This window comes from Mytilus californianus, unplaced genomic scaffold (genome assembly GCF_021869535.1).
Source record: "Mytilus californianus isolate M0D057914Y unplaced genomic scaffold, xbMytCali1.0.p SCAF_7, whole genome shotgun sequence".
In the NCBI taxonomy this organism is placed as follows: domain Eukaryota; kingdom Metazoa; phylum Mollusca; class Bivalvia; order Mytilida; family Mytilidae; genus Mytilus; species Mytilus californianus.
In genome coordinates, this window is record NW_026262723.1 from 84,958,986 (window position 1) to 84,986,030 (window position 27,045).

At 32.3% G+C, this 27,045-nt stretch overlaps 1 protein-coding gene across 5 annotated transcripts in view; it reads right to left on the reverse strand.

Annotated features, from left to right (window-relative positions):
* Window positions 1-26,341, reverse strand: part of LOC127707696 (histone acetyltransferase KAT6B-like) — a 59,201-nt gene extending 32,860 nt beyond the window's left edge. For 2 of the 5 annotated variants that reach the window (XM_052212364.1, XM_052212363.1), the window contains exons 1-9: window positions 26,029-26,130; window positions 22,029-22,741; window positions 17,781-17,889; window positions 16,201-16,313; window positions 10,057-10,138; window positions 9,124-9,289; window positions 7,457-7,519; window positions 5,339-5,451; window positions 2,153-2,259 (exon numbers count right to left, since the gene is read on the reverse strand). In XM_052212364.1, coding sequence (XP_052068324.1) covers window positions 2,153-2,259; window positions 5,339-5,451; window positions 7,457-7,519; window positions 9,124-9,289; window positions 10,057-10,138; window positions 16,201-16,313; window positions 17,781-17,889; window positions 22,029-22,625 — 1,350 coding nt within the window. In that variant the 5' untranslated portion in view covers window positions 22,626-22,741; window positions 26,029-26,130. Of the gene's footprint in view, window positions 1-2,152; window positions 2,260-4,450; window positions 5,452-7,456; window positions 7,520-9,123; window positions 9,290-10,056; window positions 10,139-16,200; window positions 16,314-17,780; window positions 17,890-22,028; window positions 22,742-26,028; window positions 26,131-26,278 lie in introns of those variants that run through there. The other 3 variants (XM_052212362.1, XM_052212359.1, XM_052212361.1) reach the window with 2 other exon arrangements.
* Window positions 26,342-27,045: the final 704 nt, after the last annotated feature.

Sequence of the window (27,045 nt, forward strand, 5' to 3'; positions counted from 1 at the left end):
TTATTTTTAACCCCTTTTTTAGCCCCTTATTCCTAAACATTTGAGCAATTATCCCCCAAACTCAATTCCAACTTTCTCTTTGTGATCAGAATTAACCAACTTAAAATGGAAAATTTTAAAGAAAAAAAAAAGGAAAAAAAATCCCCCCCCCCCCAAAAATTTTTTTGACCCACTTCCCTTTGTGGTATGGTACCTTTAAGTACAATTTCAGAGAAATCCATACACTTGAACACAAGTTAATGTCTGGAAACTAAAAAAATGCTTATTTTTGCCCCCTTTTTTGGCCACTTATTAATAAATGTTTTGGGCAAACATTTTACAATAATATTTAAAACTGAAATTAATTTGTAACCTTAAAATTAAATAGAAAATGACATCATAGTCATAGCTAAAAATAAACAAACTATTGGTAAATTTCCAATGGAGTTTATTATATTAAAACAATAAATTTGCAACCATAAAAGCGCATTAAAATACATCATAAAAGTATTAAAAAAAATTTAACTACATCATAAGGCTATTAAAATAGAAAATGACATCATAGTCAGACTAAAGGTAAACAAAAAACCTTCATCAGCAAAATATTATATTGGCAAATTTCCAATGAAGTTTATTATACTAAAATAATTGGCAAATTTCCAATTTACATAATTCAAACATAGTGCAGGTGAGATATTTAAATGAATTTGAATTACCAACCTTACACTGCTTTTAAATAATGTTCTTTACTCAATTATTTGTCTATTAAAATGGAAACCCTAGTTTTTTAACCTTTTTTCCCCTTATTCCTTAAACAAAAAAAAATAATTACCCCTTTTTTGACCCCCCCCCTATGATTCATCACCCCCCCCCCCCCCCCCCCCCCCCCCAAACCAAGCTCAATAACAGCCTTGCCTTTGTGGTATGGTACCTTGTAATACAATTTTAGAGAGATCCATACACTTGAACACAAGTTATTGTCTAGAAACTAAAAAATGCTTATTTTTCACCCCTTTTTAGGCCCCTTATTACTAAACGTTTTGGGCAATTACCACAAAACTCAATTCCAGCTTTCCCTTTGCGAAATGGAACCTTGTAGTAAAATTTCAGAAAGATCCATACACTTACACACAAGTTATTGTCATGAAACTAGAAAAATGCTTGTTTTTTGCCCCCTTTTGGCCCCTTATTCCTAAAATTTCGAGGAAATTAACCCCAAAATCAATCCCATCATCGACCCTTTGTGATATGGAATCTTGTAGTACAATGTCAAAGAGATCCATACAATAACACACAAGTTATGTCTGGAAGTTACAAAAATGCTTATTTTCGGCCCCTTTTTGGCCCCTAATTATTTAACTGTTGGTACCATAACCCCCAAAATCAATCCCCACCTTCCTATTGTGGTATTGAACCTTATGGTAAAATTTCATAGAGATCCATTCACTTAAACTAAAGTTAGAGTGCGAAAACCATTGTGTATTCGGACGACGCCGCCGGACGACGACGACGACGACGACGCCAACGTCATACCAATATACGACCACAAAATTTTTTTGCGGTCGTATAAAAATATATTATATAAACTTGATATTTAGAAGAAAATAAAAATTTTGCAATTTTTCCTTTTATAAAGGGGCATAACTCTAGATCGGTTAAAGTGACACCACCAAAATTCAAACTTGATCTGTGTTTTGTGGTAATAAGCATTGTGTATAAGTTTCATAACATTTGGTTGAGGCAAACTTAAGTTAGAGAACGGAAACTAAAAATTATGCAATATTTCCTTTTATAAAGGGGCATAACTCTAGATCGGTTAAAGTGACGCCACCAAAATTCAAACTTGATCTGTGTTTTGTGGTAATAAGCATTGTGTATAAGTTTCATTACATTTGGTTGAGGCAAACTCAAGTTAGAGAACGGAAACCAATTTCGGGACGTACGTACGTACGTACGTACGTACAGACGGACAAGGGTAAAACTTAATGCCCCCTCCGGTACGGCGGGGGCATAAAAATATTTATGAACTATAAAATGAACTTATTTCATTCATGTGGCTAAAGATGAAAAATTCCCCTTGTGAAACTAGAACAGCATTAGCAGGAATTTCTTTACTTTTCAAACCATGCAGGTTGAATTCATCATGTTTGCATCACACATCATAAATACAAACCTGCTTCAAAACTTCCTGAGCCTTTTCCTGTGCCTGCTTAAACAAATCCTTGTCAGTATCTGTAACATTTGGTGGAAGCTCTCTTGGTGGTTTTTGTGGAGGACTTTCTGAAAGTGAACACAAGTTACTGTTTAAGTCATCAGATCAATAAATGAATTACTCATAATATTTAGTAAAATTCAATAGTATTAAAAGTTTATTGAAAGGGCTCAACAGTTCATATTCATATCTAAATTATCTTTAATGTTCTAAATAATATTTATGCATGCAAAAATGACATCGTAATACATTGAAATTAGAATTAAGAAATGTAAAACCTTCTTTAAACCATCAGAATAAAAGGATACACAAAACATGGAATGTTTATCTTACACAGGTCTTAAAGTAAAGTTGGTATATATTATTCTGTAAGCATGGTTAATTACAGCTTACTTGCCAACAAGGTTAGAATGAATCTGTTGAGTTCTATTATCTTGTACATACTTAACAATTAAATATCCTTTTACCAAACAATTTTTGCTAATATATTCTCAGTTTTTAATAGCATTGGTTTTACTATGGTTTGGTTCTAGAAGACTTTATAGAATAAACAATACAGGTTACCGTTAACAAATTTTCTTATGGTACGTCATTTCTACTTTATCTGAGCTTTATAAAATAATTCAGATGCAAACACCAAAACTTCTCTGGTTGAAGTATATCATAGGAAAATTTACTTCAACCAACCTTCATCACCGGAATGTAGATTTTGATAACATCTTAATTCTTAACTTGACCAATTGCAAGAAAATTGGTTAATACATGTATGGCTTATGTTCAAGAATAAACAAAATATACAGTTGCTGATTCATTTAATACAATGATATTCTAACTATAATAGAAAAGTCCTATAACAATAAAAGAACAATTAACAAAATACCATACTATAATTTTACTTAATATTGATTCTTAAGAAAAGATTGGTAAATTATTGTTTACAAGCAACAGCCAATTTTACATGTACATTTTTGTTTTTATGTCTTATTTCAAATTCTTGCATCTTTTCTTATAAACTTGACAAGTTATTCTGGTTTTCAATGCTAATTCTTTAATGAAAGAGCGCCCTACATTTGTTTACTCTTCATCCTTTGATCTCAGTTCCTACTTTATTTGGCCTTTTTAATTTTTTTTATTCATCGTCACTGATGAGTCGTTTGTAGACAAAACGCCCGTATGGAACACAAAATTTTAATCCTGGTATCTATGATGAGTTTATTTGAAAAGTTGTCTCATTTAAGGTCATACCACATCTCCTTATTTATATATCAAAAGAAAACACCACAAAACAAAGTTCAACACAAATATTTCTTCCTTTTATTGGACACACAGAGAAAACTTCTCAATAATATGATGTGCCTCAAAGTAAGTTTCTATTCTAACTCTTGACTTCTGTAATGATTATAGTACATGAAATGTGACCTCATTTTTATATATAAATTTAAAATACATTCTGTTTTTAAAACAAAATGTCAAATATATATGAAAAAGAAAAATCTGAAGAAATTTTCAGTGATATTTATTTCATTAGCATATTGACACTGTAGACCTGAAGTATATGTGGTTACTTTAAAAGATTGAGGGCCGTAAATGATTTGTAATCTTCACAATATATATTGAATAGTAATGTTAGATTACAACTTTTAGTTTAAGGAGACATGACACTTTTTGTTAGTTTGAACACTTACAATGTATTAGTTATTATCAATTAATGTAATGAATCAACAACTGAGTGCTCATAAAGATAATCAATAAATTCTACACTAACAAACATACAAAATAAGAAAGCTTCAAGTATCTAGATACCTTCCTAAAGAATTTGAAATGAAAATTTTCCAAAAATGAAGGTGTTCACTGAAATCTCAACATGAATGTAAAAGTTATTTTAAAAAAAAAAATTCTATGGACACCTTAACAAATGTGGTCCTTCTTATTTTGTGTGTTTGTAAACAATTTAACATGCAGGTAATACCACCAAACATACTAACAAACTAAAATAACATGCAAAAGGATCAAAATCCAGAACACACTTATTGAAAGTTACTTTAACTGAATCTTATCATGAATGACTTGTAACAAAGAGAAACAATTGACAACATGGGCAAAAATGCTCTGCAGTGAGAGAGGTTGGGGCACCTTTGAACCATTTGCCAGACAATACACACATGCATATACTACATTCCTTTATCTTTACAGCATGCACCAGCGTCTACATGAGAGATGCAGTTATGTGATGGCAAGAAAAGCAGCATTGATTCTTACCGTGGCAATGCTCATTGCTGGCAACAGAAGAACTACCACGACCTCGTCCCCGTCCACGACCTCGTCCCCTACCAGGTGAGGGTTTGTCAAGTTGAGATATTCTTTTTAACATGGTAAAGTCATCTGAATCATCCAAGAATGCTTTCCTATTAATGCCACTGCTGAATGGTCTACCTCTACCAAATGGTCTACCTCTACTGAACGGTCTACCTCTACTGAATGGTCTACCTCTACCAAATGGTCTACCTCTACCAAACGGTCTTCCTGGACGACCAAACCCTCTACCACGTCCTGGTCCAGGAGGACGTCCAAATCCTCTTCCTCTTCCAAATATTGTTGTTCCACTTAGAAGCGTTCCAAATCCTCTACCTCGTCCTCTTCCCCTTCCTCTGCCTCTTGTAAATGACCTTCCACGCCCTCTTTTCACAATGGTTGTAAAGTCAATGGAATCGTCATTTAAACTCTCCCTGTCAGATGAACTATCCCTACTTTCCAATATAGAACTATGGAATTGAGGATTAAAGTTTGATTTTCTTGTGAATGTTTTTGGGAAGCGATTAGTGATGGCATTACCAAACTTATTTTTCTTAATACAATGTTTGTTGGCTTGCACAAGTTTAGATCTTTTCAGCAGCCGACTAGCAGCTTGCTGGGATTTTGAATGCTTGTTTTTGACTGGAATGGAAGGAAAGTCTGCACATGCAGCATTTAATGAAACACGGGATGTACGCTTGTTTGATGGAGTAAAAAATTGTGTTAAACCATCAACAAGACCTTTAGGTTTGCTAATGGCAAAAAATGGGTCAAAGGTGTTCCCAACTTCTCCATTTTCACTCCCTGAATCACTGGAGTAATCATAAGGTTTCTTTATCTCTTTTTTTGAATTACCCCTATCCTCAAACTCTGAATCAGAATCATATTGTCCATTGTTGTCAGTATATTTCTTTTCAAGTTTATATCTTTTCCTCTGTTCGGGTGTGACTAAAGGACAAAACAACCTCCTACAATGTAAAATGTATGTTATGCAAACTATTTTATGTCAGTCTATATTGTAATCTTGCTATAACAATATCTACTATTACACACTATAAATAATATATAAAATAACAGAGTTCCAACCAATGTTCCCTGTGTTGCACATATTTTATCTATTCAAGGGCAATAACAAACAAACAAAATTTAGTTTGTTTTTTTATCTTTTTATAAATATCTAAGTGAAATGTAGTCTTTGAGAGCACTTTAAAAATGCAATTATCCATATAATTGATCTTTCAAAGGGCATAAAAATAGCTGATCAGCACTGATTTTCTAACTTGTCTGAGACATTGCTGATATAAATTTGATAAGAATCTGGCAAGAATTGTACACACGAGAGCACTTACAATGCAAATTTCCATATAATTAATATTTCCAAAGGACATATCTCTTTAAAAAAGTTTTTATTTTTGAAATGCAACATTGCTGATATAAACCTATTGTTTGATAAAAATCTGGCAAGAATTGTACATGTGAGAGCACTAACAATACAGTTTTCCATATAATTAATATTTTCAAGGGGCATAGCTCAACTAACCTACAAACCAAAGTTTCTAAAATCTTACATATAAAACAACAAGAGTGCACACGCTGATATGTCTCGCCTACTTAACAGACCATTGATGTTACGCTGAAAGTCTTAAAGATAAAAGTTTTACTAAAAGTATCACATAAAGTAACATATTTAAAGATCTATGACAATGAGCTCAAGGTCAGATAACTCCTGTCAGACAGACATGCACACCTTACAATTACTCCATACACCAAATATAGTTGACCTATTGCTTATGGCAATTGAAAAACAGACCAAAACACAAAAACTTAACATTAACCAATGAACCATGAATATGAGGTCAAAGTCAGATGATATCTGCCAGACAGACTGTACACCTTACAATGTATTAGATTCTTAACTAAGTATAGACTTTGTTCACATAAGCTAAATATTGAATATGGTAGATTCATAAAAAGACCAAGAAATGATAGATTATGTATTTTATGTAACCATGGTGATATTGAGGATGAATTTCATTTCATTTCAAAATGCCAAAAATATGACATTATAAGAAAATTGTATATTAAAAGGTATTATTATACAAATGCATCTGTTCTTAAATTAGTTTAGTTATTGTCAACAATCAATGTAAAGGAATTGTCTAATTTAGGAAAATATTTAACATACGCCACAGACATAAAATTTTCAGGACAATCCTTTGAATGATTTATACTTTGTAGTCTTGCCTCCGATTGTATTTAAAATGTTCTGTTATGATATGCTTGTATATATTTATGATATACCTATAAGCTGTATTGCTTCTGGTTAGAAATAAACTAACTAATACAGTCATTCACCAAATATAGTTGACCTATTACTTATAGTACCTGAAAACAGATCAAAACACAAAAACTTAACATTGACCAATGAACCATGAAAATGAGGTCAAGGTCAGATGAAACCTGCCAGACAGACATGTACCCCTTAAAATCGTCCCTTACATCACATATCGTTGACCTACTGCTTATAGTAATTGAGAAACAGACCTAATCACTTAACTTTTAACTTTGATCACTTACCCATGAAATGAGGTGAAGGTCAGGCGAACCCTGTATGAAGGACATGTAGACGTTGCAAGGAACCCATATACCAAATATACTCATAATAGCTGAGAAAATCACGACCAAATAACAATATTTTTTTTTCAAGCAGATGCTGAACCATGAAAATGAGGACAATGGAAATATGACAGACGGAAACTTCGTAACATAAGTTATCTGCATAAAAGGTATTAAGTATCCAGGTCTCCTACCTTCTGAAATATAAAGCTTTATACAAATAGTTTTCACTGCTGCTGACGGATAGTAATATTTATGTCTGGCATACTGCGACAAGAGCCGCAGGCGAGACAAAAAAGACTTGAAAAAATGTTAAAACAAGACACATGAAATAAATGTAGTGGGTAGACAACTTACGACCGATGAACATTTGATTTTCCATTTACATTCCCTGTACTATCACAACCTGGTGTTGGACATCTACAATACAAAAATCAAAAATAAATTGGTCATACAGTAATCATAATGGGTATTCATTTACAGCAGAATGCATTGAGTGTGTAGGTAAAGGTAATATCTTTGGTTAGCTTGCTTGTTAGCTGAACCGTGAAGTCATTATTAGGTTAGGTATACTACCCTCCTTTAAGAGAAGACTAGTCCGACCGATAACCAATCTATCTGTCTGTAGGACTATACTACTCCGAAAGGAGGGTAGTATACCTAACCTAATAATGACTTCGCGGTTCAGCTAACAAGCAAGCTAACCAAAAGATTCTACCTTTACCTACACACTCAATGCATTCTGCTGTAATTCCAGTTTCCTTCAATGTAGCTTATTTATAAACAATCATTGTAAATTCATAAATCATAATGTGCATTAATGAATGCTACTATTTATTGATGGACAAAAAGAGTTGCAACAACCCTAAAAGAAACATGGCAGGTGGCCATTGTGTGCAAAAATTTTGATAAAAAGTACACTTCTTTATAATTATCATGCAAATTCACTGAAATCCAGTCAGTTGTAGATAAAAGATGTCTACCCATTTTGCATATACAACAATTTATGTAAACCTCAAAAATCCTTTTGACCATAAAAATAAAAATAAATGAAATGGAGATACACAATGGCATTATGGAAAACATATTCTGGAAATGTTTAAATAAAATCCAATCTCTGGTTTAAGAGAGTTATTCATGATGCCGATCTCTTTTGTGGAAACTATAAAATGTGATACATAGGATGAGCATTATTTCATATCTGGTATATTTTTGTAAACTTGTGAAATAGTTTTAAATTGTTGTAATGTTTTTACATACGAAGTGCTTAATTAAGAAATTTTAATTTCAGGTCCAATTCTCTTTATGAAAGTAGCTTAAAATTCCCCTTAGTGAATTTAGCATAACTGAAAAGATATATTATACAACTACGGGGCTTTTATCTGGGGTAGGACTTTTGTCCTAGACCTAATTTTTATATACTATATAAATATCACACAATTGTACACTTTTATTTGTACAGTAAACTAGAGGCTCTAAAGAGCCTGTGTCGCTCACATTGGTCTATGTGCATATTCAACAAAGGACACTCTCAAATTGTAGACGAGAACAGAATTCATGACAAAAATCTCTGTTTTGTTGATTTTGTATTGCTGATCATTTAGTCTGTTTAGTTTCTCTCTACTTGCATTTTACCCCTATGTTCTATTTTCAGCCCTCCGCCATCTTGGTTGGCAGACAGGGTCATCAGACACATTTTATAAACTAGATACCCCAGTGATGATTATGGCCAAGTGAAAATTGGTCCAGTAGTTTCAGAGGAGAAGATTTTTGTAAAAGTTAACGGACGACAGACGCCAAGTGATGAGAAAAGCTCACTTGGCCCTTGGGCCAGGTGACTAAGAAGCAAATTGCATGCAATGTTGTGCAAAGAATACTTCAAAATCAAAGACTTGAATGATAATTCCATACTTTATTTACAGTTACCTGAATAATAATAACATTACATTCTTTATTTAGTTACCTGAATAATAATAACATTACATACTTTATTTAGTTACCTGAATAATAATAACATTACATACTTTATCAAATCATGTTTCTTCTGTGAAAAAAACTTCTTAGCCGGTCTTTTTAACTTGATTTTTTCCTTGTTTCTGTACTTTTCTTTCAATCTGTTCACCATCTCTAAATATTTCTTTCCTTTTTTATTACCCCGGTTAGGGTCACAAATATTGCACTTCCATTTGCCTACAGATAAAAAATTCAATACAACATTTTGTCATTGCCTTTTATTTTTTATAGATGGACGGTTGATATATATCCCAATGCTACATGTAACCATCATTATATATTAATACACATATGTACCAACTTGATAATTTTATATATTTAAAGGTTCAAAATTAAAATGTTATTTAACAAAAAATGATAACCAGTAAAACTATTTATTTTAGAATTTGTTTCCCACTTATGAACCAGAAAGTGACGCTACCCAAATTTGTACTTGATCAGAGTTTTGTGGTAATAAGCATTGTTTATAAGTTTCATAACATTTAATTGAGGCAAACTAAAGTTAGAGAACGGAAACGAACATTTCAGCAATTTTTCCATTTGTAAAGGGCATAACTCTAGAACGGTAAAAGTGACACCACCAAAATTCAAACTTGATCTGTGTTTTGTGGTAATTAGCATTGTGCATAAGTTTCATAACATTTGGTAGAGGCAAACTAAAGTTAGAGAACAGAAACGAATATTTCAGCAATTTTTCCATTTGTAAATAGCCATAACTCTAGAATGGTAAAAGTGACGCCACCAAAATTCAAACTTGATCTGTGTTTTGTGGTAATAAGCATTGTGTATAAGTTTCATAACTTATGGTTGAGGCAAACTAAAGTTAGAGAACGGAAACCAATCTTTGGACGTATGGACAAGGGTGAAACTTAATGCCCCCTCCGCTACAGAGGGGGCATAAAAAATGTGTAGAATATTTTTTTCTGTTCATTTTTCATATTTACCTTTAGGGGCTTTAGTTAGAGGTGGATCACAACATTCCATATGGAAGCCTCTGTCACAGGTATCGCAAAATAACATGTTATCCTGCAAAGAAAGATAAATGTCAATTTGTAAATACATAAAAAAAGTCGTCAGATTACTAAGATATAAAAAATAAATGGAGAATGTGTCTCCATGGACACAGATGATGCCCCCGCTTGCATACAACATTATAAAGGGACATAACTCAAGAACGGTAAAAGTGACGCTTCCCAAATTTGTACTTGATCTGAGTTTTGTGGTAATAAGTATTGTGTATAGGTCTCATAATGTTTGGTTGGGACAAACTTAAGTTAGAGAACGGAAACTAAAAATTTTGCAATTTTTCGATTTTCAAAGGGGCATAACTCGATAATGTTTAAAGTGACCCCACCAAAATTCAACTTGATCTGTATTTTGTGGTAAAAAGCATTGTGTATAAGTTTCATAACATTTGGTTGGGGCAACTTAAGTTAGAGAACAGAAACTAAAAATTTTGCAACTTTTCCATTTATAAAGGGGCATAACTCTAGAACAGTTAAAGTGACGCCACCAAAATTCAAAATTGATCTGTGTTTTGTGGTAATAAGCATTGTGTATAAGTTTCATAACATTTGGTTGAGGCAAACTCCAGTTAGAGAACACACGTACAGACGGACAAGGGTAAAACTTAATGCCCCCTCTGCTACGGCAGGGGCATAAAAAATATCATTTCAGAGTTCGAAATTATAGCCCGCCCGAGACGGCCTATTTTACAATTGGGCAGTCAATAATTAAATTTCAACAGTCCGGTGGACGGTCTATATTTTGCAGGTGGTTGGGATTACCTTTTTCTATTTTTGGAATGAGTTCTCAGTATGACCCCATTCATAACAGCATGTAAGAATCATGACTGCCAATTAACTTTTTACTACCACGTGTTTCCACGCGATTTCTGCAGGGAACATGGTGATACCTGTTGTTTGTAAGATCCGCACTCATTGGCTAGTTGGTATGGAATCGTCCAATCGCGATCGCGTTCATTAAATAAAAAATAAATATTAGAGGAAATCAAAAGTACAAATTTGTTTTGGTAAACTCATGTCTTTACGACAGTACTTAGCCCTTTCGTCACCGAAAAAGCGAACTGCTGTTGACTCAACAGAAAAAAATAAATTGTACGATCAGTCTAAAAGGAAGCGGACAATTGTTCATGGTTGGAAAACGGAGTTCGAGTGGTTGATTTGTGACGACTCGCATGGTAAAATATTTTGCACTTGTAAGTCTTGTTGCAGTGTGTATTTACAAAAGCAGTCATAAGTCATTTTCATCACAAAAAATCCTCAAGTTTATCTAATAATACTTCTAGTCATTAAAACATCTCAAAACACAAAAACATAATTTAGAATCTTGAAGGAAAATGGGTTGGATTTTTATTGCATTAATTTTCAGGGCTGGTAAATTTTGATCAGGACAGGGAGTTTTTTTATGCAGCCAGCCCTGTGGTCTGGTAGACATTTCCAGTGAGTTTCCTACCCTGATCATTTGCATTGTAACTTTGAGCCTCTTTCCCAACAAATTATTCAAGTTTAAATACTAGTATATTACTTTGTACTCTCAAGAGTTAAAACTATTTGAATGAAGAAGTTGGGTATAATAGTTTTAATTCAACTTAATTTTGAAAACAACATTATCACTTATCATTTAAATATAGTTTGGTTTTAAATCTATAGAAATTTTTTAATGAATCTCTTCATACATTAATATATATACATAATTTTTATTGTCTACCACTATTTGACCCAATAAAATCACTAATAATGGTTAGTACAGTAGACTGCGGCAAATCAGATACCCAAAATGTCAGCAAAAAATATCCCATTATCCGATATATTCAATTAAGACGATAAATGTATATTCATTGAATATTCTGCAATAATGAGTAGACCTAATCCTGAGATGTTACTAGCCCTGACTACTGCTATATATAAGAAAGTGCTGGAGTGATTTTTATCAGTTACATCACCACAATGTTTGTGTAAATAAATGGGGAATGTGTCCATGGGACACAGATGATGCCCCTGCTTGCATATCATATAAAGTTATAAAGGGACATAACTGAAGAACAGTAAAAGTGATGCTACCCAAATTTGTACTTGATCTGAGTTTTGTGGTAATAAGTATTGTGTATAAGTCTCATAACATTTGGTTGAGGCTAACTTAAGTTAGAGAACAGAAACGAAAAATTCAGCAATTTTTCCATTTGTAAACAGGCATAACTCTAGAACAGTAAAAGTGACACCACCAAAATTCAAACTTGATCTGTATTTTGTGGTAATTAGCATTGTGTATAAGTTTTATAACATTTGGTTGAGGCAAACTAAAGAGAACGGAAACGAAAAATTCAGTAATTTTCCCATTTGTGAAGGGGCATAACTCTAGAACGGTTAAAGTGACACCACCCAATTTCAAACTTGATCTGTATTTTGTGGTAATAAGCATTGTGTATTAATTTCATAACATTTGGTTGAGGCAAACTAAAGTTAGAAACGGAAATGAAAAATTCAGCAGTTTTTATGTTTATAAAGGGGCATAACTCAGGAACGGTACAAGTAACCCCACCCAATTCGAACTTGATCTGTATTTTGTGGTAATAAGCATTGTGTATACGTTTCATAACATTGGTTGAGGCAAACTAAAGTTAGAGAACGGAAACCAACTTTGGGACGGACAAGGGTAAAATCTTAATGCCCCCTCTGCTACGGCGGGGGCATAAAAATTATCAGCTGGTCATTTAGTGCTTATATTTGTTTTCAATTTAAAATCCTATATTTATTAAAATAAATAAAATGTCCTGAAATATTTATGTGAATAACTATCTACCATCCATAGTTTGTGTCTTTATTTGTTTTGTAAACGAATTAATATCCATTATTTACATATATCACAGGTAAGCTAATTGGGCTATAAATAGATCAAACCATGGTCTGTGTACACTGCAGTCTCTAAACTAGAATCGTATTTGTTATATATTTTATTTCTTTAAATAATCAAATTTAAATTTATGAAGATATATAATCATGATTGATAAAGTTTTCTGAAGACTGTTTAGGTCATGGTTCTCGAGGCTTCTTCACATTTTGTAAACAAAACAAAATGGCGTCCATGACATGTGGTCATGCAAATGATACAAAATTATATCTGACAAAAGTCAGATTTCTCTTTTCAAAAGGGATTTATATGTATATTGCAATAAATTATTCAGAAGGAGACACATTCAGTTTAAATTATATTTCTGATTCTGTGAGGATTTAGAGTTTTATCAAAATTCTCCCAACGTACTGCTCTTGTATATTTTATAAATAAATTCAAACTATTTTAGAGGGCATCTAATTCACTTTACAAAGGAAGACAATGAATAAAGACAACAATTTATTAAAAAATAGTTCCTTTTTATTCAGTAATAAAATGCTCCGCAGGGCGCAGCTTGATACGACCGCAGAGGTCGAACCCTGAACAGTTGGGGCAAGTATGGACACAACATTCAAGCTTGATACAGCTCTGAATTTGGATTGTGATTAAATATTTGACACAGCATAGGTTTCTGACACAGAATGAATGTGGTCTAAGAACTTAAAAATTTTAAATTGGACATTCACCTATTATGGTCCAATATCCAAAATCTAAATACATGGTTAGATTCAGCATATCAAAGAACCCCAAGAATTCAATTTTTTATGAAATCAAACAAAGTTTAATTTGGACCCTTTTGACCTCAATGTGGACAAAGTTGATAATGGGGCCCAAAAATCTAAATACATGGTTAGATTCAGCATATCAAAGAACCCCATATATTCAATTTTTGTTGAAATCAAACAAAGTTTAATTTTGGACCCCGATTTGGACCAACTTGAAAACTGGGCCCATAATCAAAAATCTAAATACATGTTTAGATTCAGCATATCAAAGAACACTAAAAATTCAATTTTTGTTAAAATCAAACTAAGTTTAATTTTGGACCCTTTGGACCTTAATGTAGACCAATTTGAAAACGGAACCAAAAATTAAGAATCTAAATACACGGTTAGATTTGGCATATCAAAGAACCCCAATAATTCAATTTTTGATGAAATCAAACAAAGTAAAATTTTGGACCCTTTTGACCTCAATGTGGACAAAGTTGATAACGGGGCCCAAAAATCTAAATACATGGTTAGATTCAGCATATCAAAGAACCCCATATATTCAATTTTTGTTGAAATCAAACAAAGTTTAATTTTGGACCCCGATTTGGACCAACTTGAAAACTGGGCCCATAATCAAAAATCTAAATACATGTTTAGATTCAGCATATCAAAGAACACTAAAAATTCAATTTTTGTTAAAATCAAACTAAGTTTAATTTTGGACCCTTTGGACCTTAATGTAGACCAATTTGAAAACGGAACCAAAAATTAAGAATCTAAATACACGGTTAGATTCGGCATATCAAAGAACCCCAATAATTCAATTTTTGATGAAATCAAACAAAGTTAAATTTTGGACCCTTTGGACCTCAATGTGGACCAATTTAAAAACGGGGCCCAAAATCCAAAAACTTAATACACGTTTATATTCAGCATATTAAAGAACCCCAAGAATTCAAGAATAAAACCCCATTGAAATTGATCAAGAAATAAGCAATTTATAAGAAGTATCTTCTTTAGCACAATACTGTGCAATTGAATATTTCTTGCTATTGCGCAATACTGTACAATTGACAATTTCTTGCTATTGCGCAATATTGTGCTATTGGATATTTCTTGCTATTGCGCAATACTGTGCAATTGAAGATTTCTTGCTATTGCGCAATACTGTGCAATTGAAGATTTCTTGCTGTTGTGCAATACTGTGCAATTGAAAATTTCTTGCTATTGCACAATACTTATTATATAAAAATTTACACATCCTGTTTGGTGTATATCTCCTACCATATCATTATTATTTGTTTTTAAATATAAATCAGAAATAACCAACTTAAAACGGAAAATTTTAAAAGAAAAAAAAAAGGAAAAAAAGAAAAAAAAAGAAAAAAAAAAAAATCCCCCCCCCCCCCCCAAATTTTTTGAACCCCTTATGATTCATCAACCCCAAACTCAATCCCAGCCTTCCCTTTGTGGTATGGTACCTTGCAGTACAATTTCAGAGAGATCCATACACTTGAACACAAGTTATTGTCTTGAAACTAGAAAAATGCTTATTTTTGGCCCCTTTTTGGCCCCCAATTCCTAAACGTTTCAGGCAATTACCCCCGAACTCAATTCCAGCTTTCCCTTTGTGATATGAAACCTTGTAGTACAATTTCAGAAATATCCAAACACTTACACACAAGTTATTGTCATGAAACTAGAAAAATGCTTGTTTTTTGCCCCTTTTTTGGCCCCTAATTCCTAAAATTTTGAGGCAATTACCCCCAAAATCAATTACAGCCTTCCCTTTGTGATATGGAACCTTGTGGTACAATGTCAGAGAGATCCATACACTTACACACAAGTTATTGTCTGAAAGTTACAAAAATGCTTATTTTTGGCCCCTTTTTGGCCCCTAATTCCTTAACTGTTGGTACCATAACCCCCAAAATCAATCCCAACCTTCCTTTCGTGGTATTGAACCTTATGGTAAAATTTCATGGAGATCCATTCACTTAAACTAAAGTTAGAGTGCGAAAACCAATGTGTCTTCGGACGACGCCAGACGACAACGACGACGCCAACGTCATACCAATATACGACCAAAAAATTTTTTATTTTTGCGGTCGTATAAAAACTAAATTTTCTTGTCTGCAAGATTGTAATTTCGTAACTTCCGGTTCCATTTCCTGTAAGAAAAACAGTGAAAATATCCGATTGTGCATGGTTCTGAACAAAATTTCCTGAATATTCTTATCCTATTTGCCGATATATTCTTATATCCGATATTCGATTACACGATAAAATTAACATTAAACATATAGGGAAGGGTTTGGTGTTTTGAAAAAATATTACAATAGCCGATATATTCGTTTAGCCGATATCTGATTAGGTGGAGTCTACTGTACAGTCAAGATAATCATAAAGGTATCGAAAAGCATTTAACATAATTCTTAGAATGTTCTCTATTGAAAATAATACCTCTCTGCCAGATCTTTGACAAAAAGAGCAGGTTTTACATTCAATACACTGCCATCTCAAAGACTTCACAACTTCTGTCAGATCTTGTGAGAATTTCAAACATGTAGGGTGACCTGGAAATCAAATCAAATAACACCATAAATAGCAATAAAAGATATTCAATGATTCAAATATAAAGTAATGAAACTTTTGTATAGATTCTTTTGTCCTGTAGTAGAAATTGTTACAAGCCTGGGCTGGTGGGCCTGTGGCTGAGTGTGGAGACTGGGAATTTGTCTTCCAACTACTTTCAAACATAATCCCATTTATGGCCATCATCAGTCCACTGACTTCACATGGTATTTTCTAATAAACAGCTGCGCCATGAGCGCATGATACGCCCGTCGCTTTTTCAAAGAATAAAGTTTAAAAACTTCTCAATGTCATATCAGAAATTTATGAAAAACTAAAGGGAGGTTATCTTAATAGATTTAAACCAGTCACCAAAGTTTCATGAAAACTGCGCAAAGCACTTTAAAGATATTGTCCCAAAACTGGAAAATCACCCCCTTTTTATGAATAAAATCCCACAACTCGGAAACGTAAAATCTAAAATTTATAAAAATCAAAAGGGAGCTTATGTCAATAGATATAAACAATTCACCAAAGTTTCATGAAAACTGCTGAGAGCATTTTTGAGTTATTGTCCGAAAACTGGAAAATCACCCTTTTTTAATGAATAAAACCCCCTAACTTGGAAACGTAAAATCTAAAATTTATAAAAAAGCGAAAGGGAGCTCATGTCAATAGATATAAACAATTCGCCAAAGTTTCTTGCAAATTGGTGAAGGTGTTTTAGAGTTATTGTCCAACATGTTGACAACAGACAGACAGACAGACAGACAGAAGGATGGACAACGGTATACTATAATAGGTCCAGTAAACGGCCGTATAAAAACAGTTATTAAGTCAGGAGGTTGTAGTTCAGTGGTTGTCATTGGTTCATGTCTGTCATATTTTGTTTTTCGTAAATTGTTTTGTTATAAATTAGGCATTAGTTTTCTCAATTGAAATGTTTCATGTCAGGGCCTTTCATTACGGACTATACAGAACGGGTTTTTTTCTCATTGCTGAAGGCCTTACGGTTGCCTATAATTGCTAACATCCACTTCATTTGAACTTGGTTGATAGTTGTCAAATTGGCATTCATACCACATCTCCTTATTTATATACATGTATTATATGATTTTTTGGTAAAGTAACAAATTTTCCCCATCAGATTTCTTACAATATACATGTAATGCAATATTTTTTAGTAGTCATTCTATGAAATTGATTAAAACACAGGACAGGGGAAAAATATTCCTTCGATTACTTAGTCCTTTATACCTGACAGGATCTTAAGAGGTCTGTATAAAACCATAGGCCTTTGAAGAGGCTCTGCCTGTATAAAACTATTGCAAATGATAACGAACAGTCATCATGGCTGACTGAGAGTAGTCAGTTGATGCAAAGCAGTTTAAAAGAAGTATCCAAGACTAAACTTTACAGTATAATGGTTATTTGTTTAAACATATTTGTTAATATATTATGATACTTACCACTGTTACCACAATCAGCACAGGATATGAGGTCTTCTGGTTCCCCACTGCGGTTTTTATTTTCATCACCAAGACAAAAACAACAGATTAGGACAGGCTTGGCACATTTCTGTAAGATAACAGTTAAAATCAATGTTGCAAACTATGATTTCAAAGTAACATAAATAATCTTTCCATAAATCTGTAAAAGTGTCTTATCATGTGTTTTTTTTTTAAATAATTGGTAATAAAAGAAAAGTTTTGTCATATGATGATATTTGTAATAACGATTCTTTATGGTTGTCCTTAGTGTTTATAACAGTTTAGATTATTCACTCTGATTTATGCTTTTACTTTTTTTGTTAAACAATGTGTGATTTGCTTGATTTCAGTTCTTCATTGGTCAGAAAATAAAACAACAATTCCATTAGGCTCTAGATTCTCTGGAAGTTAAATTGAAACCATGTTGTTGGTTTAAATATACTTGCAAATACAAGGTGTGGACAGATACCTTAATTTTAATAAATAAAATTCAGCTATTTACAACAATGAATGTACAAGGAATTGTCATATATAAACTTATACTAATGATTACAAATGCATCTGATTTCATGCAAAATCAGTGTTTATATCATGACAGGGATACAAGTACATTTTGTACCTGTTGAACAAATGATTAGAATGATTTTCATTAAAAATAAAAGAAGAACGAGTCTGAGGACACAAATGCCCCCCTCAAGCTTGCTATTAATATGTGAAAATACTTTTGGTACCGACTGAAGGAAAACGGAAGGACAGACGGACGGAAGGTCAAGGGTAACACCTAATATAAAAATGTATTTTAATTGAAAAAGATCCTTATATCATGTTTATGACAAAAATAAACATATCAAAAGGCATAAACTGTTAACACAGAAATATGTCTCGCCTATTTGTTATTTTGATAATGCAAATGTTGAAATCAAACATTAGGGCTAAACAATCTCCATGGAAATGAGATGTGCCAATGCTAATACAACTGCACACCAAATACCATTGACTTTTCATAATTCGTTCCCTTTAAACAAACCTAAACACAAACATTAACTTGTAAACTATCTAAAAGTTTCAAAGTCAGTGAACCATAATTAGGGGATGGGGTTATATAATCTCCATGGAAATGAAACTTGCAAATGCCAATACATTTGCATACCGAATATAATTGACTTAACATTAGTGGTTCATCTTAAACTGACCTAATCACAAACTACATGTAAACTAAGCAAAAGTTTCAAAGTCAATAGACCATGACTGAGGGGTAAGGACCAAATATTCTCCATGAAAATGAGATGTGCTAATGCTTATACAACTGCATACCAATTATTATTGACCTACCACTAACGGTTCCCCTTAACTGACCTAATCACAAACTAATACATGAAAACTAAGCAAAAGTTTCAAAGTCAATAGACCATGAATGAGGGGGCGGGGCCAAACAATCTCCATGGAAATGATATATGCCAATGCTAATACAACTGCATACCAAATATCATTGACCTACCACTAGTGGTTCACCATGAACTAGACCTAATCACAAACTAATACATTGTTGATGCCGCCTCCTACGCCGGAAAAAGCATACCTATGACTCGCTTTTTGACTATGTCAAGGCGAGATAAAAAATGTTTTGTAATCTGCTTAACATGCAGTTTTAAACTTTCCTTGCCAGTTGCATTGTATTTTCAGAATTCAATTACATATATCCTGAATTAAAACTTCTGATTTTGAAAAAAACAACTGTAGCATTTTCAAGTTTCCAAACACAGAACAGGTATAATGTTTACCAAGCTGGTCCTAGTGAATGTGAAACATGACTGGACTTAATGTCCTAAAAAATATTAAGAAACTAGGGCCTCAAAACAAAAACAAAACTGTCAATAAAAAATGCAACACTGATGATTTTGGTCCAGTAAAGGCTGAAAATCAAATCATCTATATATAGTCAAAATCTGAGACCTTGGGAACTTCAAATCATTCAAATTCAATCCTGACCAACCACGGGTATAAATTTATGAACAGACATGAATTTGACAGCAGCATACTTTGACTTCAGCAGTAATTTCTTTTTATTCAGTATACTTATTATGAAGAATGTCTCATTATACTGTTTACAACAGGAAATAAATCAACCTGAAGATAACTGATCATCTGTGTCTACAATTATCGATGAAGTAATAATATTGTTTCTCATATGTTGTACGCGATTCTTATCCTCAGCTCTTTACCTTATTAAAAAATCAATTACTAAAGTTGATCACTGCTATCGTTAAGGAATATTGATTTATAGTACTGTGCATTCTGTGATGAATGGTAATACCTATCAAACCAATACATGAAATCATCACCTATATAACAGCCTCATTACATTACAAATTACTTATTGTTCTTATCAAAACAATGACAACATTTCTTTGTTATGGTCATTTTCCTAAAAATTGCTTTTTTTGAACAATCAGGTCAATTTAAATAGTATTATGAAATAATTCAACTGAAACAAGATGAAATACTGTAGTTTTTTGCCTTATACACATACAATGTATCATAAAATATGACTTCATGAAGGACACAGCCACACACATCTGAACGTCAAAATTGCTTGTTGGACCAGTAAAACCAGAATAATACTGAACCAATTGTCAAACAAAATTGTTTGAATTTTTTTTTACAAATAGTGACAAAATGAACATGTAGTTTTCCACATTTAGAAGAAAAATGTATTCAATGATTCAAATTTGAAACTACTGTTTACATTTATAATCCTGAAGATCTTTCAGATAAGACTTAGCACATATATATATATCAATTATCATTCACTTTATCAAACATTTTTTTGTAAATTTCACAAATCGGAAGTCACTCAAGTAATTAGATTTAGAACACAACAAAATACAAACTGATACCTGGGCTGTTGTGGCCAGGGAAAAATGATTGTTGGTTTCCCCTAACATGGGAAAATTTTCAAGGCCGGGCAGGCAGGATTTTTTTGTTTTTGTTTTTGTGTATCAATAGTGTTGCTATAGACTGTGTGTAGAACAATCATTTATTTACTTGACAACTGGTATTAAACTTACATGTTGGTGACTTTAATAACATAAAGAACTGGTGTCCATGTATTCAATCTTAATAGAATACTGGCGCTTGGTGGCGAGGTGGCCATTTAGGGGATCTGAACAACAGGGGAGCAAAACGCTTTAAATCATTGTTATCTTTCAGATCAGTTAATTATATAAGCGCTTCGGTGATCTAGAAACCAAGGCAGGAAAATATTAGCTTGACATTGTTATGCTTCTTAACAATAAAACTGAAACATATTATATATGAAACTAGATCTGAGTTTTGTGGTTATAAGTATTGTGTATAGGTTTCATAATGTCTGGTTGGAGCAAACTTAAGTTACAGAACGGAAATTAAAAATTTTGCAATTTTTCGATTTATAAAGGGCATAACTCGATAATGGTTAAAGTGACGCCACCAAAATTCAACTTGATCTGTGTTTTGTGGTAATGAGCATTGTGTATAAGTTTCATAACATTTGGTTGAGGCAACTTAAGTTAAAGAACGGAAACTAAAAATTTTGCATTTTTTTTTCCATTTATAAAGGGGCATAACTCGAGAATGGTTAAAGTGACCCCACCAAAATTCAAACGATCTGTGTTTTGTCGTAATAAGCATTGTGTATTTGTTTCATAACATTTGGTAGAGGCAAACTTAAGTTAGAGAACGGAAACTAAAAATTTTGGAACTTTTCCATTAATAAAGGGGCATAACTCTAGAACGGTTAAAGTGATGCCACCAAAATTCAAACTTGATCTGTATTTTGTGGTAATAAGCATTGTGTATAAATTTCATAACATTTGGTTTAGGCAAACTCAAGTTAGAGAACGGAAACCAATTTTGGGACGTACGGATGTACAAACCTACGTACATATAGAAGGACAAGGGTAAAACTTAATGCCCCCTCCGCTACGGATGGGCATAATAAAAATATTTGATTAACATTGCTGGATTGGAACAAGACATGGCTGTTCTTTTCTTTTTTTTTAGATTCAGTCGAAAATAAACGACCCTGCCGTCTAAAACAGACCCAGTCAGGTTAGGGGAAACCAATAATCATTTTTCCCTGGTCTGTAACAGTGTAATATGAGGATTTTGCAATGAGAATATTTTCTGGAGATTTTTTCATTATATTTGGTTTGTTTGACCGACCACTAGGAACAATGATATTCTTACCATGTTTTGTTCAATTGAGAATGACATGTCACTGGTAGAGTCTTCATCAAATGATGCCGAGTTACTAGAACTCCCAGCTATATCAATGTCTGATGCTTTTTCTCCTAACTTTACACTCCTCCCTTCTTTTGTCAAATACTTATTGTCCATTGCAGTTTTGAGACAATTTTTTAGAAGAAGTGTCAAGTCAACACCATTCTGACATTCAATGCTATATATAGCATTCAGGTGATTTTTAATCTTCTTAAGAGAGCTTCCATCTTCTCCTAGATCTATCACAGCCTTAACAAGAAATTTTGTCAAGTCGGTTTTCTTGTCAATTTTCAACGTCCTTCTTTTGGTGTGAGGCATCTTGGATGGATCTCTATATGACCAATCTTTTTTACTAAAAGTTCTAACAATCAAACCATCTTTCGTAGCCAATTGAAGCTGCTCTTCTATAGACTCCCTACTAACACTGTGGTACTGTTGAACAGCATGAACAATCCGCTGAAGATTTGGCTGCTGTTTTTGATGTTTAATTTTTTCAATGGCTTCCAAAATCCACTTTGCATAAGTCAGATTTGCAAGTCCTTCTGTTTCCCCTTCTTTTACCATTCTGTAAAGCTCAACCACTTAACACATAATTCTTTTTGAGAATTATTTAAAGATTGGTAAAAAAAAGTAACTACATTCTGAAAAAACTTCACTTAATGCCACGAATCTTGAACAATCTGAAAAGGAAAAATATGTACAAATTAAAGCATAACATAAAATAATCAATTTTTTGGAAATGTTATCTTAAAACAGTAAATGATTTCAGTTCATTTCTAATTCATTTTTCATCTAACTTAATTTCAAACATTCAAATACTATTATTCAATATACTAGTTACACAATAAAAGAATTTTCCAAGGCATTTTTACTTTGCTTAAAATTCAGAAACTGAGACAGGAAATTTTGTCCACAAGATTAAGCCCAGATCAGACTTGTTTTCTTAATTGTAATTATCCATGTAACTTGCATATTACTTTGTGTGATTCTACATACATTTACATTATGATCGCAGATTTTTTTTATAGACTCAGCAGAATAAATTATTTATTGATTTGGTCTCACAATATCCAGATACTGAGCAATCTAGAGCAGGACATATTGTAGAGATATTTGTCAATTTCTGAAGATCATTATGTAAAGGGAGATTCTATATGCTTTTTCATGTGCGATTTGATTGCTTGTGATTGACCTAGACCCAACATTTCCTATTATATATATATATATGTTTACAGGAAGCAATTCATTAAGGTACTTTTGACTTAACATAGGATGTCCACATATAATTTTTTAAATTTCCAAATATTCCTTTTCTTGAAATTATCTGAAGGATTATTAATTATAAGTTGAATGGAACTATTAAAATTAGTTCATGTGGTTACAATTTCATGAATAATTACTATTTGAAGTTCTGGCCTTTTATTCAGAATAAATCTCCTGTCAAATTAAGAAGAAAAAACTGTTTCAAATACACTCTCTATGTTCTCTGATAATATACATTTGTGATATCCCTTAAATTGCATGAAATTTTGGTAAAAATCTACTTAATTCTGACATGATTTTACTTTATCGAGTACTGTCATGACTGTCAATTGTCACCATCCTCATTTTAGGTCATTTATGATAATACACCATGTTGAAGAAAAAACCCTTTCCAAATTTCTCTTCAGAAACTTTTGTACTTGATTCAGGATAAAAGGGCTATCTGAATGTCAACAGCTCACTTGATAGGCAAACATCACAAACAAGTGATACGGGCTTAACCCTGCCAGGTAAAATGGCAACAATGTTAATTGTCAAAAGATATCATTTTGAATAATAAATCCTGGGGATTCATGCTTCAGATAACCAACGTTAAACACCAGTTTACCAGGATCGGCATACCTATTTCATATTTCCCCCCTCAAAAAAAATCATAAAAACAAGTTATCTTGTTTTCCACATGTAAGTGTTAACGTTAAACTACAACTGAAATTTACAGATTTCACAAAAATTTGAAGTAAGACTTGTGTATTATTTTGACAAGATGCTATTTTCTGCCCAGAAACATTTGAAATGATCATCGTTCAAAGTCAGGATTAATACCTTTCTTAAAATGTTGGGTTCAAAATTTATAGTTTTTGAGTCAAAAAAGATGAAATTGTATTCGTTAATTTTATATATATATTTCAATGCAAAAAAATTGCTGATTTTTTTTTGACAAAAAATTATTAATAACAAAAATAAAACCGTGTCCATGGTGAGAGTAAATTAAATAATGACGATTTATGGTCGATTCTTTCCTTTTTTTGATAGGGTGTATTACTTAATATTCCACAAAATTTCATCATTTACCAAAGATATATATTTTTATATCTTATCAATAAATACTTTTGTCTAATAGTCAGCCAAAATTGTGCTGCTGATAGAGGCGTACACCAGGCAATACAATGACCTTATACGGTAAACCGCCATCATAAGGTATGTACACGATCAAATTGGGAAATTTCAGGTAAAATTTGAGTGAAAATATAGTTTTTTTACAAATTTATGGAGGACAAATCTATGCCAGTCTATACAAACATGACAAAAGTTCAAAGTAAGAGCAGACAGAAATTTGCATGATCAAATTTACCCTTAAAAAATTAATATTGCAGGTTCCCCACATTACAAAGACAAGTGATCTATACAGAACCTCTACATAATAATACATAAGAATTTTTTCAACCTGTAAATCAAGTAAAATTACAAAAAAATCCTAAAAAGCCTAAACACAATTGTTAAATATCTGTCTTTTTCCTGATTTCTGTTCTATCACAATTAAATACGATGGAATATAAAAAGGTAAAACAGAGTTTTAAAAGTTAGGAAGCAGACTTGATATATTCTATTTTTACAACTGGCAATATAAACATTTCATGTCCAAGTCTGATTCAAATAAGAGGGCTAATCTGGTTCATTTTGTAAATGGAAACAAATTTTTTTTTTAATTGATCCTACTTTAAATATCTCAAGTAACAATTTGTTTACTTCAATCGCTGAGTTTTTCAAAATTTTCTTACAATATGAGCAGAAAAAGCATGAAGTATTCAATAATAATCATGAAAATAATTTTAAAATGGTACACAACTTGATAAATTATGTGAGTTGGTCTTACATGTATATGGAGCAAACTAACATTTGGTCTCAAACAACTAGGACAATTTGTGTTTGGAAAGGATATCAAAATAATGTGCGTCTACAAATTTATTTGATAATTTCCAGTCAAATCCGTTAATTTCACCTGTTACTGGCTAGCATTATAGATATTTTGTTTAAATAATGAACTATTTTTTGTTCTTCACTTGCTTTTGGATAGTATAAAAAAAACAAAAAAAAGCTTTTATAGAGTTTGTCTGATATACAGTTAAGTTATGACTAGTGCAAAGATTTCAAGGCCTTCAGATAAACAAGAGTAGACTTAAAGAAAAAAAATTAACAAAACAACTTTTTAAATTTTATGGCACAAGAATATTTTTTTCAATTTAATAGATCTGGTGTTGAAGTTGTAAATTATTTCCGTTGGATAGAATATTTTTTAGAGCGAGATATAAACATAAATATCTGCATATATCAGTAGCAGTAATTTAAATTATACTGTAACGATTTCTCGGCAAAATATTTTCGCGGCCATCTTTTACAGTTCCGTGGCGGTTAACTCGTTAATTTGACATTAAATTTCCCGTTTCTCCATACAGTAATTAATATGCAACTATTTATCATTAAATAACACTTATACAATTTGAATACTTACCTATATCCCATCATTGTTTACCAAATATTATATAAAGAATTCATAAATAAACATCGCAAAAATATATTTTACGGAGATGAAATGCCCTTCACTTCAAAACGAATTAACGACAAAAATGCTGATAATATCACCTCAAAAATACGACATTATTGTCCCTTACATATCCTTTGAATAACGTTAATTATAAATAATTACTGTGTAAACAGAATCTCTAGGAAATAGTCGTCATTCTTTCCCATATTTTGATGAGACGTTAAATCGTCCTCCATTTGTAAATATGGCTTCCAACGGAACGGACGCAGGGCTATCAGTTAGGAGAATATGGATATTTTTTCTATGCAAGTTTTTCGTTTTACATAGAAATGTGGGAACGTGTCAAGCCAGTCTTTTGAAGTAAACTAAATAAACTCGATATAATATATATTGTAATAATATCTGTATTTACCAAAATACTTCCTAAGTTATACCAATAGTTTATTATGTTGATCATCCGTGACCTATTTCTCATTGCGCCTTCAGTGGTAGAAACAACTTGTCCCCTTTGCGTAAAATGATGAGTTTTGATTGGTTAATTTGACAGGCAATATGTTATTATATTATGGACATGTAAACAACGAACTGATGAATTGATCAATAGAATTATCTTGTGCATTGTGTAGAGGTTAGAAGTCATGCTTTAAAAAATATATACGTTTTTGAGAGTCTCATGTCAACACTTGTATAAAAAAGTCAAATGAAAAAAAATTACGTGAACAGAAAAAAAAAATATACAGAACATGATCGTACATGTGGGAAGACCGCAGAAAACTGCATGGGACCTAATATGAATATATAAATAATATTGTTACATATAAGGTCCAAATAAGCAGATTTTTTTTATTATCAAATAAATGATTGAATTGTACTCTCAATACTCTTTTCTCAATTTTGGTAGTAATTTCAAGGGTTGTCTGTGTCATAATCATTATAAAAATAAGGAGATGTGGTATGATTGCCAATGAGACAAATATCTACCAAAGTTCAAATCAATCATTTTTTATAGGCAACCGTACGGTCTACAACAATGTCAATGAAAAAAACCCATACCGTATAGTCGGCTATAAAAGGCCCCGAGATGAAAACTGATCATGAAACAATTCAATTGAGAAAACTAACCAAGCCTAATTTATAAAAAAAAAAACAATTTACAAAAAACGAATATGACGGACATGG